At 41.6% G+C, this 13,956-nt stretch overlaps 1 protein-coding gene and 2 long non-coding RNA genes across 3 annotated transcripts in view; 2 read left to right on the top strand and 1 right to left on the bottom strand.

The window, feature by feature from the left end:
- Positions 1-13,956, bottom strand: part of LOC145442973 (uncharacterized) — a 153,860-nt gene that overhangs the window by 65,571 nt on the left and 74,333 nt on the right. The window lies entirely within an intron of this gene.
- Positions 1,030-5,841, top strand: LOC145442987 (uncharacterized). The gene is made up of 2 exons (XR_013916241.1): positions 1,030-4,251; positions 4,325-5,841. It is a non-coding gene; the product is annotated as an uncharacterized LOC145442987 (long non-coding RNA).
- Positions 9,887-13,348, top strand: LOC145442923 (uncharacterized). The gene is made up of 3 exons (XM_080320972.1): positions 9,887-11,924; positions 11,988-12,928; positions 12,993-13,348. Exon 1 carries the CDS (start codon positions 11,413-11,415, stop codon positions 11,866-11,868), a length of 456 nt encoding a protein of 151 aa, XP_080177098.1. The 5' UTR covers positions 9,887-11,412; the 3' UTR covers positions 11,869-11,924; positions 11,988-12,928; positions 12,993-13,348.

Raw genomic sequence — 13,956 nt, 5'->3', positions numbered from 1 at the left:
TGACCGATTCAGTCATGAAACTAAAGAAATTCCTCGCGCTTCGCGCGTTTAGGCCAGGAAATCCGATTCACTCAACGGACACCCAATGCAGCAGATAAGTAGCGGTAAACAGTGTACAGTTTTGAAATCTCGTCAGGGCAATAAAACTACTCCGAAATAGCCACGATGACTGTTTGGGTCCGTTTCATAGCCGTAGTATTCGTACGGCCCCGACCGTACTCTGAAATTCTAAATTTGGCCCTCACACCGAAAAAGTTTGGTAACCACTGGTTTAGGCCATGTAACACGCGACTCCAAGAAGTGTGCCAGAAACAGCACGGTAAGCCAGAAACCTTGGGGCCGAAAAGGACTGCCCTTATGGTGACGTAAAACTTCGTTATAGATATGAAATAGCCTAGGTAGGTTGATTTGTCCATAGGCGCTAGAGATGTACAGGATCAGGATTTTGGATTCTAACAGGTCAGGAATCCGGGTGATTTTTTGGCAACCGGATTGGATCCGGATTCCAAATTTCCCTGTTTTGCCGGATCCGGATCAGGACAGGATTTTCATTTTGACGAAAACCTGATCAGAATCATGTCAAGTATATTTGATTCAGAGGTATAACTTATATCGTCGCAGTGGAATCAAAGTATCTTATGTCCATTTTACGAATTTTGGGAAAATCAACTTTGAGTGAAGTTTTCATCTTATTTCAGCCATATATTGGCCCCGATTAACTTAGATACACTGAGACAGATATAGCCATGGCTAAGATATGACGAAAAGAAACACAAAAAACTTCGAAAAGTCGATATTTTTCAAGTTTGAAAAAGGGAGCTTCAAAATTTGAAAACTGGACATAAGATACTTTGATTCCACTGCGACGATATTCTCGGAGTTTATAAAGTATATTTCTTACATGTAAAAGTCGATTATTATCATATATTTTCCGCTTAGGAAATTTCAAGTCGTTACGGCAGAAGTGTCTTGGGCAAAGTCACAGGTCTTGGGTTGCTCTTTCGTCAGGGGTTGCTCTTTCGTCAGATGTCAGATCTTGACATCATTTGGGGTTATTATCTAATTCAGAATGTCAGAGATTTTAGAATTGATAGCTAGCAATGACGTTGTTGCAGCTGACGAAAATACCGTCACAAAAACGAAAAGTGATGTTTGGAGACGGTTCCGGCACTTGCTACACAAGCAAGATGGAAAATATGCTGGGTATGTTTTGTGCTGCCAATGTAACAAGCCAATTAAGCACGATAAAGCCGTCAGTGGGACGACACATCTCCGCAACCATTTGCTGGCATGCAGTGGAAATTCCAAAAAGCGAGCTAGCACAAAATTGACAGGATATTTAAAAAAACTTGATGTCCCCAAAGCTGTCAAAGAAAAGGTCACTGATGCGGCAGTAGCATTTACTGCTATAGACATCCGACCTCTAAAAGCAGTCGAGGGGAAAGGTATTATGATGTTGGCAGATGCATTAATTGAAGTGGGAGCAAAGCATGGTAGATTCGTAGAGTTGATGCCAAAACTGTTATTCCTGATTGAGTATTTCTAACGGCTGGCGAAGTTAGGAAAAGAGTCGTGTCAGAAGTGAGAAATGCAATTTGCAGAAATGGTTTTATTGGAATAACTACAGATATGTGGACTGACATCAAATGCCGTCATTTTGTGTCTCTCACGGTCCATTATTTGACAGATGGTAAACTGAAAAGTAGAACTTTGACAGTGTATGAATTCGAAGGCAAAAAGAGTGGTGAGAATATCAAGCGAAGCATAATTAACACATGCCACCTGTTGTCTCTTCCACTGCATAGTGTCATCTCAAAGATATTTTTCGTGTCGGACAATGGCAGGAATATAAAGGTTGCGTTGGCTGATTTCAATCGTATATCGTGTGCGTGCCACATGCTTGCAACTGTATTCAGTCACACATTGCAATTGCATTCTTTGAGCAAGACTGTTGATGTTGTAACACCAGAGAGTACTGAAATGAGTCATGTAAATCGCATTCGAGAGCTAGTATCATCAGTAAAATCAATAACTGGTTACATCAAGCGTACTGGGTTGAACAACAGTCTACCTAGCAGCCTGAAACAAAATGTTGAAACCAGATGGAATTCTACATTCACTATGTTACAATCATTCAGTGGTGCTCAGAATGATTTAACCACTGTGCTGCAGGGTTCACCTTATGAATCCAAGCTGTTGTCAATTGATTGGGTGTTGTTGGGGACACTAATTGTCTTTTTACAACCATTTTCTGATGCGACAAAGCGTCTGGAGGGTGACTGTAAGCCCACCATACACCGAGTAAACCAATGCTTCCATGCTCTTCAGGTGCCAATGGCTCCTTCAATCACTGACAGCAAAATTTTGAATTTTCTGAAAGAACGTGGGCTACGATGTCTTGAAGCAAAATTTGAGATCTGTGATATACATTTGCTTGCCCACTTTCTTAATCCCATTTACAAGTCGCTGATACCCTTTTCAGCTTCTAAGCAGGATCAGATACACAGTTTGGCACGGAGCTTCCTAAAGGAACTAGAATCGTCTATCGATTATGATCATGATCAAGCTTGTGCATCAGGCAGCTCATCGAATACTGTTCATGAAGACCATGCGTATGAACAGCCAGCTTTCAAGAAAAAACTACACAGCTTCCATGACGAATTTCTCCATTGGCAGGAAGTATCATCTCAAAGTTCAACTGATGAGCTCGAAGACAATATTAAGAGTCCTTTGAGTGACTCAGAGATTGGGGATGGCATCGGCATACTGAAGTATTGGACGAATTCAATCACAATTGCCAGATATCCAAATCTCAGTAGACTTGCTGTTGGGGTAATCAGTATTCCTGCATCAAGTGCATCCAGTGAAAGGGCGTTCAGTTTGTGTGGGAATACTATTGACAAAAAAAGATCATTACGCTCAGCTGATAGTTTAGATGCTTTAGTTGTATTGGAAAGTGCGGGTTTAGATGGTTTAGTTGTATTGAAAAGTGCGGGTGAGGATATTTTCAAGTGAGATCAGGCTGATTGTGTCATGATTTTTTCAGTATGTATGTACTATGTATCTTAACGATTACCATCCTGCAGGTCTTGAATACAATTTCAGTTATCAACTGTTCATCGTTTGTAGTCATGTAAACTATTATTTTGAAGTTCATCTTGCCCTCAACTTCTGTTGATGTTCATCTTTTTCGTGTAGTCACGTAAACTATTATTTTGAAGTTAATCCTGCCCTCAACTTGTGTTGATGTTATTTTTTTTCAGATATCTCCTAGGCCTATGTTAATATAATATTTACCGCTACTCATAGTAACATGGATCATGAAGCAATTTTCGTAAACAGGATTATTTTTGGACTCGGATAATGAAATATGCGATTGAAACAGGATCAGGATCTTGAGATATGCTGAAACAGGATCCCAAAAAACCATGATCCGTACATCTCTAATAGGCGCCTAAATGACTGGCGCCAAATGTTCCTGTCTTGGTAATCTGAACCTCACAAGACAAATACACTCCCGCAGGAAAAAATTATATACCAATGAAGAAATTCCAATTTGAAAACGTGTGATCTTTTTTTAGTTTAGTACGTTTGGGCTATTCTATATTTTTTTGATATAGCAGACAGGAGGCCACGAAATAACATCATGTAACGAAGCCATACCAGCGAGTCCGCCCGTCAGAAGATATGTTTAATTATTACTTACGGGCTCAACAGTTTCAAAGAAGCCTTACTCGGCTCTACCGGTAAATCTGATTACGCGAGTAGAGAGGACAAGAAATTGATAGCAATATATATGCAATTCCCGATCTTATTTAACGATTTTTTCTTGAATTATCGAAAATCATTGGAATGAATACTGGAACTGGAAGTATTGTATGATTTGATCAACTCTGCTCATGGTGGATAGAAGCTGCGACAAAACTGCATTCATCCGCAAAATAGCAATGGACTACCTCGGATTTTGCTGCATGGCTGATTGACAAGAGAACTTTATCCCCTTTCTTTGCAGATGAAGTGCATTTTTTAATGACGTCATCCAGGCAAGTCCTGAAGATTAAAATATGTACCATAACGCGGTATGAACCCGAAAATTAAAGGCAAAAGCATTGTCAATACGAAGCCCCCAGAATTTCGGTTTACCACCCTATGCCCGGCCCAAGACCAACCTTTTGGAGGGGGGGGGGCTGACGAAGTGCTATTACGGCCCTGCCAAGAAGAAAGCGTAGTTCATAATCATTCCAGCACAGGGTGAGATAGTTGTAGACTCATTAATACTAGCATGGATAGAGATATGCACATGCATAAATTTGATCATTTTTAGACCAAGGATGGTCACAGTAGCCATGATAGATGATAATCTTGGATGAAGGTGCAGGGTGCTGTCAATCCAAGGTAGGCCTACTTTCATTTTTATCAACATATATTAGTAAAACTAATCACCACGCCCTATGTTCCATCTAGTTCAACGTTGTCCTATGGCTTGCTCCGATCCTAACCCTTGTCCAGTCCACTGATTTACAACCACACGATATGCTGCCGTAGATATTTATTTTTCAGATGCAGTTAAAAATAGGCAATATTGACAAGCCGCGACACCACGATGGATGATGAAATTGGATGAATATCTTCAAACTGTCACTGACATCAAACCTATTTGCTAGATATGAAAGGGTCACGGGGACCCGGAGATCTTTCATTTTAACCGAGATTACACTTGGTGTCTTCGTGCACCAAGCAGTCACTTCCAGTTGTGTCCCGAAAAGTTTTGCATAACTGGCTAACATCTAGCAACTGGTCGATGATGGTCAATACGCAATACCACAAATAACTGTTGAAATGTGTTCATTTCTTGGAAGGATTGCATGAAGTCAGATATAATAGCAGTTAACAATGCCTTATGACTACATAGCCGGAATGTAGTAATATTATGCCCTCCATTTCGTATGGTAGAGGATTATACGCATCGTCATTGAACCGTCATACTTGTAATAACGTTTCTTGATGACCTGTGTTGTAAAATGTTAGCACCACAGAGAGAGAGAGAGAGAGAGAGAGAGAGTCAGCGGTGCAGCCAGAACGTGTAACCTGAAAAATAATACATAGCGTATTAGAAAGCATAAATGCCACTGGTGCTAATCTTCGATCACGTGACTGGATACGCATAGCAACCACAAATTGGTTAGCAAGCTACTTTCTCGCGCACCTGCTTCAGTGCTAAATATCGCATAGTGTACTGTTGATTTCTGGTTGTAAACGTTTCGGAAATTTGTTGTAGAAGTCATCAGAAATTAACCTGTGCTAGATGTCAATCCTGTACAAAGCACATAGAATGATATCGTCAGAATTACGCAGAAATCCGTCGTTAACGTAGCCGTATTTCAGATGCAGTATATTATCATTTTCGGGCTGTAAACGTTTTATATAAAACGCAAGTGTCATGGAAATGCGCAAGGATTCAAATATGTTGGATGTCTTTGATTCATGAACTATGCAAACTCCTTGCGTCCAAATGATCGACATTGTAGCCGTTATTTGGTAGTCAACTATGATTTTATGACACAAAATTCGACATTGCAGGACATTGACTGCGTGATATTTATTGCAGCATTAAGTTAGGTGTGGATAGTATAGTATACTATACTATAGTTGTATTGTAGTGGTAGTTGGTAATCATTGCAGCATTTTGATGATTGATATCGATTGCAATATATATAGGATACTGCTATTTTTAAGCCTAGAGACAATGACTGCCAGTGCCAGTACGTTGATGTGTTATGAATTCATGCAATGTGCTACATACCATATATATATTAAACATCCTATGCTATTGTATGGCTTCTCAGTTAAACAATTCAAAATATTTAGATCTCTACACCTATATTACAAGTTATTGATCATTCTGTCATGCTGCCAAGTGCCACTACCCGAAGAAAAATGATCATCAGCTCCAATTGAGGGTGCAACAAACTGTCCCGAGGCCTGGATTACTTGATTGATTGCGTGGATTGGATTACTTCACTCTTTGGCACAGTGCAAATATCTTGAGTTTCAAGACATGGCTATACCACATGTATACGAATTAATGATCTGATGGATTATCCCAAGAGATCCGAACATAGGCAACTAAGAAATTGATGCCCTCGTCAAGAATTCAGCCTGACGCCAATTATTATCCCCACATAAAATTCGGTCATGCGGTAGAAGGTGGCGTGGTTTCATGCCAACAGAAAATGTCAACAGATGATCTGACCACTGACTAACAGTCCTGAACTTCATTCCCGATGTTGATGTCTGCTTTGAAAATGATATTTCATTTGTGTACAGCAAGACAAGCGCTCTTCCGTGGATGCTATATGAATATGTCTAGTCAAATGGCTATGGAGGTAGAGGAAAATACATAGGCATAAGAGTCTCGGCAGTGATTGAACGTGATAAGGTTAACATGCATTTTTCTTCAACTATTTCTTGTGCTCTGGGTCTCGAATGCACAAAAATAATTAAATTGCACTTCTTTGCAAGTTTATTTGTAAATTCAATGAATCAAAGAATATCATAATAAGTTCAGAATATTACGGAGTCAATGCAAATGAAACAATGTTGGTCGTCTTTAGAGGATGTTTCTGAGTTGGTTGAACCAATAGACAGATGGGGTCAGCAACGAAGTACTATTTTACCTGAGTACTAGCGTCATTATGAGTTTAGGCTAGTTCCACTTCTACTTGACACTTTTTAGGTAGTACTTTTTTGTCAGGTTTGGGATTTTGTCAACTAGAAAGTAGCTTTGGCGCATGATTGCATCCTCTCAAGCGTGAGGTTGTCATAAAAACTGGGCGAAATAGCCCCAGTACCACGGCAACTAAATTAATTTTTTTAAATTGCACCTATTTGTGGTGTCATCACCTTTTTGCGTTGATCAGGAAGATGCAACATGCAATGTTTACAGTTGTCACATGGCATCAATTTCTAAAACTAAGTGACCCTCAACCAAATCTACTTCATGTAACATATTTCTTGACTACTTTTCAGAAATTCATTTCTACTGCCACTTGAAGTACTTAGGACATGTCCTGGAAGTAATTAGTGCTACTTGTACTGGAGTATAAATGAAGGCATTACTTCTACTCGGTTCCCAACAATGACCACGTTGACCACCTCTGGGTATAGGATGACCGATCTTGTCACTGCGTTTGAGCTGCTCTAAGAGTTTATATTTGATAGTTACTTCCCTCGGTTCGCTAAATAGCGCACATATGTGACATCAACTATTTATCAAAATCGTGTGTGATTTGCCAAATCCACTTCAATCGCAGTTGCGAAGTAGTGGTAATAAAATCGGCATTGTATAAGGCAACAATAAAGTGCCCTGCTTTGCTTAGTCTTGATGGCAGGTTCTTTCAAAAGATACTTTCGATGTGTTCAGCGACATTGTTTTATAGCAGCACGCCAGCACCCAAATCAGCAGACAGTATATCCTGATCCTTGCGTGTCCCGGCTGCTTCAGTCATATCTTCCATCCAAAATCAGGCTCCACATACAGACAAATAGTACTGCTTGAACTAACAAATACTCTTACCAGAATATAAACCAATCGCTTTACTTCAAATGCATAAATTTAAGTACATATATGAGTACCGTAATACGACTACGTTACCGATGGATTTCTGCGTAATTCTGACGATATCATTCTAAATGCTTTGTACAGGATTGACATCTAGCATAGGTGAATCTCTGATGACTTCTACAACAAATTTCCGAAACGTTTACAACCAGAAATCAACAGTACACTATGCGATATTTAGCACTGAAGCAGGTGCGCGAGAAAGTAGCTTGCTAACCAATTTGTGGTTGCTATGCGTATCTAGTCACGTGATCGAAGTCCTGCAAAAGGTCTATTTAGCGTCGTTCATTAGCCATCTTCGTGGGTAAAGTTTTAACGACATGGATAATTTCCGTAGCGGCGAACAACAAAAGGCAGTTATTATTGCTAGTGAACATGGACGGGAATTACGTGATTCTCCACGTCAAATTTCGGCTACATCGTGCGAATAGTTGTATTACAGTTTGAAAGTTTCTGAAAAACCGCCGTTTATTACCCAATTTGGCTGTATCCAAAGCAATTTTCAAGAACGCGAAAGACGAAATGGACTTTGCGAGGGTTGTCAAGCTTTGCTGGCACCCACCTCAGGCATCATTGATATGTAGTGGTGTGCCTCGACCGTTACGATACTTTGCACAGGCACTTTTTGTGGATGCTAAGAAAGCTTCGGAAGTACAAATTGACTTGCGTAAAATCGGCTTGTCAAAAGGAGCTGACGAGCGCTGGCATTAGGGTTGTCCATAATTTGGAAAATCTCAAAATTTATGCGTATCCATGTCTCATTTTATAGATTATAGATGAAAAACGTCAATGAACCTGCAATAAGCTCACAGGAAAGTCGTTAACATTTGTCTAAATGCGTTTGAAAGTAGCTGCCGTAGAGTGGGCGTGTCAGCGACCATAGAACGGCAAGTAGACTAGTAATCACGAAATCACGGCGCTTGATTGGCTAATCTGCTATGCTTCAATGATCACGACGGTGGCGGCTTGTTGATCAGATGGTCAAGGAGTCGGCTAACGGCGGTGATTCTGTAAGCGCATTGTAGGTTGGTCCGCAGATAAGGATTTAAGACTAATTCAGAACATGTTGAGTGACGAAATATATGATGAACAAAGAACAGCTGCTTCACAAAAACTTTAAATACATGACTTGATAGCTTATTGTGAAGGCAACCGTTGTAGCCAGTATGCCTTGTTTTGATCGAGGGAAAGCACAAAAAGACGAGAAGAAATATTGCAAAGGCGCTTATGCAAGTGGTGAACGAACTTCTAGTTTCAGAGGGGATGTTCCATGATCGAATACAAATATAAAACTTGACATTGACACTATACTGTGTCTGATCTTATCCGGTAGTGGTAGCCCATATAATTGAAGTCTTAAAAGCTGTACGGGCTGGATGAATCAGCCATTTATGCTTGGCACTTGTCACATTCTTGCAGCATAATGAATCATACCCGCGAGTGCTGTCTAAGTCCTCAATGATGCACCGGAAGAAGGTCTAAAGGCAAGCATAGACTATGCTGGTAGGGCCAGCAAAGAGACTATTCGCTTGCATTGTTTAGCATGTCCATAATGAATCTGATCATTACCGGCTGCATCACGACTAATGCTTGAATCAAACCAGACATGGACATAAAAAAGAATGTATTGAAGCGGTGCGGTAGTTACATTTCTTTAGAGTCCCAATGCAAGCTACCTGGTCGGCCCACATATCTTCTGAGCATACAGGATTGTGTCCGGAATCCATCTCACATGGTGTGCTGCACCAGTTTGGCGATAATTAATATACTTTACCTGCACTGCACCCAGAAAAGCAGGACCACTTGGCGTAATCTCAATCATATCAGACACGTATTTCTGGGATCTCTAATTTCACAAGCATTCGCTGTTTCACCTCTGTCATGCCTGCAAGAGGGTATTGTTGTTCTGAACCTATCGTTATCTAGTTTTAACACCAAAAATTCAATGACCAAGTGTCTCATTTTAGTATTTAATCACAAACGTACAATGCGCTTACAGAATCATCATTGCCGTTAGCGTACTTCTTGAACTAGTAGAAGCGCATAATCAGCAAGCCGCCGTGGTCGTGATCATTGAAGCATAGCTGATTAACCAATCAAGAGACGTGATTTCCTGATTACTAGTCTTCTCGCTGTTCTGTGGTCGCTAACACGCCCACTCTATGGCAGCTACTTTCAAACGCATTTAGACAAATGTTAACGACTTTCCTGTAGGCTTATTGCAGGTTCAATGACGTTTTTTATCAATAATCTACAGAATGAGACATGGATACGCATATTTTATGAGATTTTCCAAATTTTGGACAACCCTAGCTGGCATATATAAAAAAGTTCGTCAAGTGGTGGATGTTGACGGTTACTATATCATGGCTACTGAGTATTTGGAATGCGCCAGCTATGGGATAAAAGTCGCTGCCTGGAACAATGCCATCCTTCAACAACTGAACATTGAGCATAGAATGGCGGTTCCCTACATTGCTCACCTACAAATATGCGTGCGATTTACGGGTCATAAGAACGCTGCGGGAACGGACCCTGACCAATAGCTCCACAAGACTGTTCGACACCGTATCTGTGCAGCACACAAATAAATTTAATCAATAAGTGACGCATTATATCACGGACTGCGGACATGGCAAAGAGGCTTACGAAGAAGGGATGCTTGAAACTTGCCCGCAGTTTACACAGCCACCCGAGTTCACGCCTGCCCCCACAGCTCAGTGGCTGGTAACTGTGCACGTCCAATATATTTTGTTCCGCCTCGATGAGATCAAGTCATCAATAACATCGACGTTCGGATCCATTATCAAGATGGATTCTACGAAAAAGGTTACCAAAAAGCTTGTCGACGTGGCTCAAATACTTGTGCGTGGGCTACGAATGTTGGTAGCGAGCATGGACAGATTTTGATGTCAGTTTGAACTTGTGCTGAAGGCAATGGTCTCGCACATATATCAGCGGGATTAATGAAACGATATACAGATGCTGACGTTTGTCCACCTGAGGTACTCTATGTGGACCGTGGACGTACGGCAGTGGGCACACGCATCTCTACAAACTTTTCAAAGGATGGCTAAATCTGATTGATTATCCGTCTGTTTGGCATTGTGTAAGACGCCTACAGAATACCACCAGCTCTACGCCGAATTTATGGCTGGACTAACTCAATGCTTCTTCGTGCTATCGGATGAAGATTGGGAGTCTTTTGAGAAAGGCAAAACGAGCCGAGATGTTGGCAGAGCACCTTTCAAGCCCATCTGAGAAAGATGTGATTCGACGACTTTCCAAGGGGGAGATTTGGAGATTTTTCTCCATGGTCGCCGCAGAACTCGTGACCCGGCGACTCTCAGGTCGCTCGTTTACAATTTGCTGAAGATCTTTGCCAGCTCGAGGGGCAACGACACGCCCGGAGTTCCCCTACTGGATTCCCGCAGAATTTGGGAGAACGAACAAAATCATCTGGGCTGCATTAGAGATCCAGGAAATGATTCGTTGTATACCCAGACTGGTACCCTTGTGGAAGGGGGCGTCACATTGCCAATCTACCGCTGGGAGACCATATCACGGCTCTGCGATGTGTATCCCAGCATGAAATCCTACGGTTCGATAGGTAATCGCTGGTCATGTGTTGGAAGCGCGTTTAAAAACATCAGGGGGTGCGTGCTCGCGCGTACAAAAACATCAGGAGGTGCGTGCTCAACAATCGCGCAGTCATGACCGAATCGAGGATACAGCTGCCTGAGCTCAATCAGAAGACAATCCTTGACTGGTACAAGAAATAGCAGACTTGGATGGAAAATTATGTTCTCAAACAAGGGCTTCCGTCAACCAGCAACCATCAAAACCGTACTACCGCCCAAGGAGAAAAGCCTGCAACGCTGCCGACTGCTGCATTCCAGCAAAAGTATATTTACATTTTGCCGCGCAATACAACTGCTACTGCCAAATTTCACTCCGCTACCAACCCTACAGAATCGCCCGTGCCTGCCCGCACGCAATGGTACAGGAAGAGACGGGCTGAGGAAGAAGCGACTGGCTCGGCATGTCGCAGAAAGTATAAGTCGAGAGCGGGACCATCGACCTGCTTCAAATGCAACAAGCCAAAGACGGCGGACACCCACAAGGCTTATGGCAATTCGCTCTGCCTGGCCGCCGCTACCGTCAATCATGCGGTTTGGCTGGAAGCACTGAAGGAGACAAGGGCATCCTCTCGTCACGCAGTTTGGCTGAATACACTGAAGGAGTGAGGATATGGCGCACGCGCGAAGAAAAAGGAACGATCCTTTAATCTTCATACGGCGCTGTAAGTTATTGTTGTACAGTAGTAATTCTCGACTGTTTTATTTGATATGTCTGTAATTCAAAGATTCGGACATGCTACACAATCGATGGTCGGACCGACGTACCGCAACCTGGATGGGAGGATTCCTGAAGCCGGTGAGAGTTCGCTCCATGGTCATAACCAAAGGTGGTCAACGTATTCATTGTTGCTACTAAAGTAGAAGAAGTTTGAAAACTTGAAGAAGTAGCGCAGGGGAGCAAAACCTACTTAAAGTAGTACTTCATTACTGACCACCTCTGGTCATAACTAGGGCTTATAGTAGTGTGGAAAGCTCAAATCTGTATATTTGAAACAACTGAAAGTTTGTTCCATCTTTATAACATATCTTGGTGTTTTTTTCGATTATGAGTATGTCATAGGCTTCCATTGAAATATATCCTAAACTAGCACAGATTGGGCATTGCTGTTGATAAATTAATTTGGCTAATTTTGTTACGGTGATGACACCTCTGTCATATGTTCGACACCTCTGTCATATGTTCAATAATGAGGCTCAAGGTGATTCATTTGTTGAATGACCAACCCTTCCGTTGAGAAAGAAAATGACAATTCGTTACCATTTTCCGATGTCGTGGAGAAGATGGATAACAATTTTGTTACATCTGTGAACATACAATTTATATGATATGTGCTCTCGGCTGTTCTCATTTTCATTCAAAGGTTCTGGAATCGACCATCGTCGAACTGTCACGCCGACCCTTTGTTGCCAGAAAAAACATCTCCATACCCAACTGATACTTCAAACCCACGGAAGACACCGACTAACACACTGATTCTTTCTTTACTGTTTTATACGCATTTTGCTATCCTTTTCGCTTCACTCAATGTTTCAGACCACTTTCTTCGTATGCCGTAGAATTTAGGGAGAAGATCTACTTCGTTGTTGAAGATGTGGAGGAAGAACCACCGAAAATTGATTTGGCGGTGGTGGAGGAAGAACCACCCAAAGACGCAACGGTCAAAAGGTATCCCAATGAATATGTCACTAAAGTCATTATCATTATACAAACATTTATCTATATTGTTCAGGACACCAATCGTCTGGGACCTCCCTCCCCTAACAAAAGATAACAATGAACAAGGTAGAGAGGTCGACACAACTGCAGTGTATGTTGATCAAATGTGTAAGAGTAAAGAATTTCTCAAATTCATTCATCTTATACAGTGTTCATTCATCTTAAACAGTGTTAATCCATCAAACACCCGTCCACGGCGCAGACGTCGTCGCCACCGCTGCTGTCGTAGAGCGGGGGTCATGGTGACGGTGCCATTCCGGGAAAAAAGAAAAAATCGATTACCCTGGAGTTAAAATCCGAATCGGTACGTTTATAATACCTCGTTCGCAGATATTAAGCCCACATTTTGCTTTCAGATCACCCTCAATTACGTCGAGGGCGACGTTAAATCTATTACCCTTAATTAATTGTGTTACCCTTAATTAATTGTGTTTTTATTTTTTCATGTTTTAATATAAAAATCATTCAAAACCCTGCGTTTCTCATAACTGAAGCTGGTGAAAACGAAAGTTCAGCATTTTGGTACGAGATAGTACAGCGCGGTACTTCGTGTGATCCCAGAAATGGTTGATGTAAAGCAGGGGTTCTCAACCCGCGGCCCGCATGCGGCCCTCAGACGTTTAATTTGCGGCCCGCGACATCCTTCATTATGAACGCAATTACTACTGGCACTATATTGTTTGATATTAATTGACCTACTTAGCTCTCTTATCGCACCGTCTATGCTTCGCTTGATTACTCATTCTTTGATGTGTTCTAGTTTCTTAATATATTCTCGAGTTCACATTATTATTGTTGTTAATCGGTATATTCTGCTGAACTCTGGTTCAAGAGAATCCCGCAGCGTAGTACACTTTTGAAGAGCTTTTCCCTCACCGTGAAGGATTTAAATAGAAACAAGAATATGGGACGGGAAATTTAATCGCGGGAACTCATTGGTTTGTGACTCTGCGTGGGCCAATCAATTTGCTTTCTCA

This window comes from Botryllus schlosseri, chromosome 7, assembly GCF_051294905.1.
Source record: "Botryllus schlosseri isolate E-star chromosome 7, Bs_hap1, whole genome shotgun sequence".
NCBI classification, from domain to species: domain Eukaryota; kingdom Metazoa; phylum Chordata; class Ascidiacea; order Stolidobranchia; family Styelidae; genus Botryllus; species Botryllus schlosseri.
Note: the sequence above shows the minus strand (reverse complement) of the source record. Positions and strands in the feature narration are given on the sequence as shown.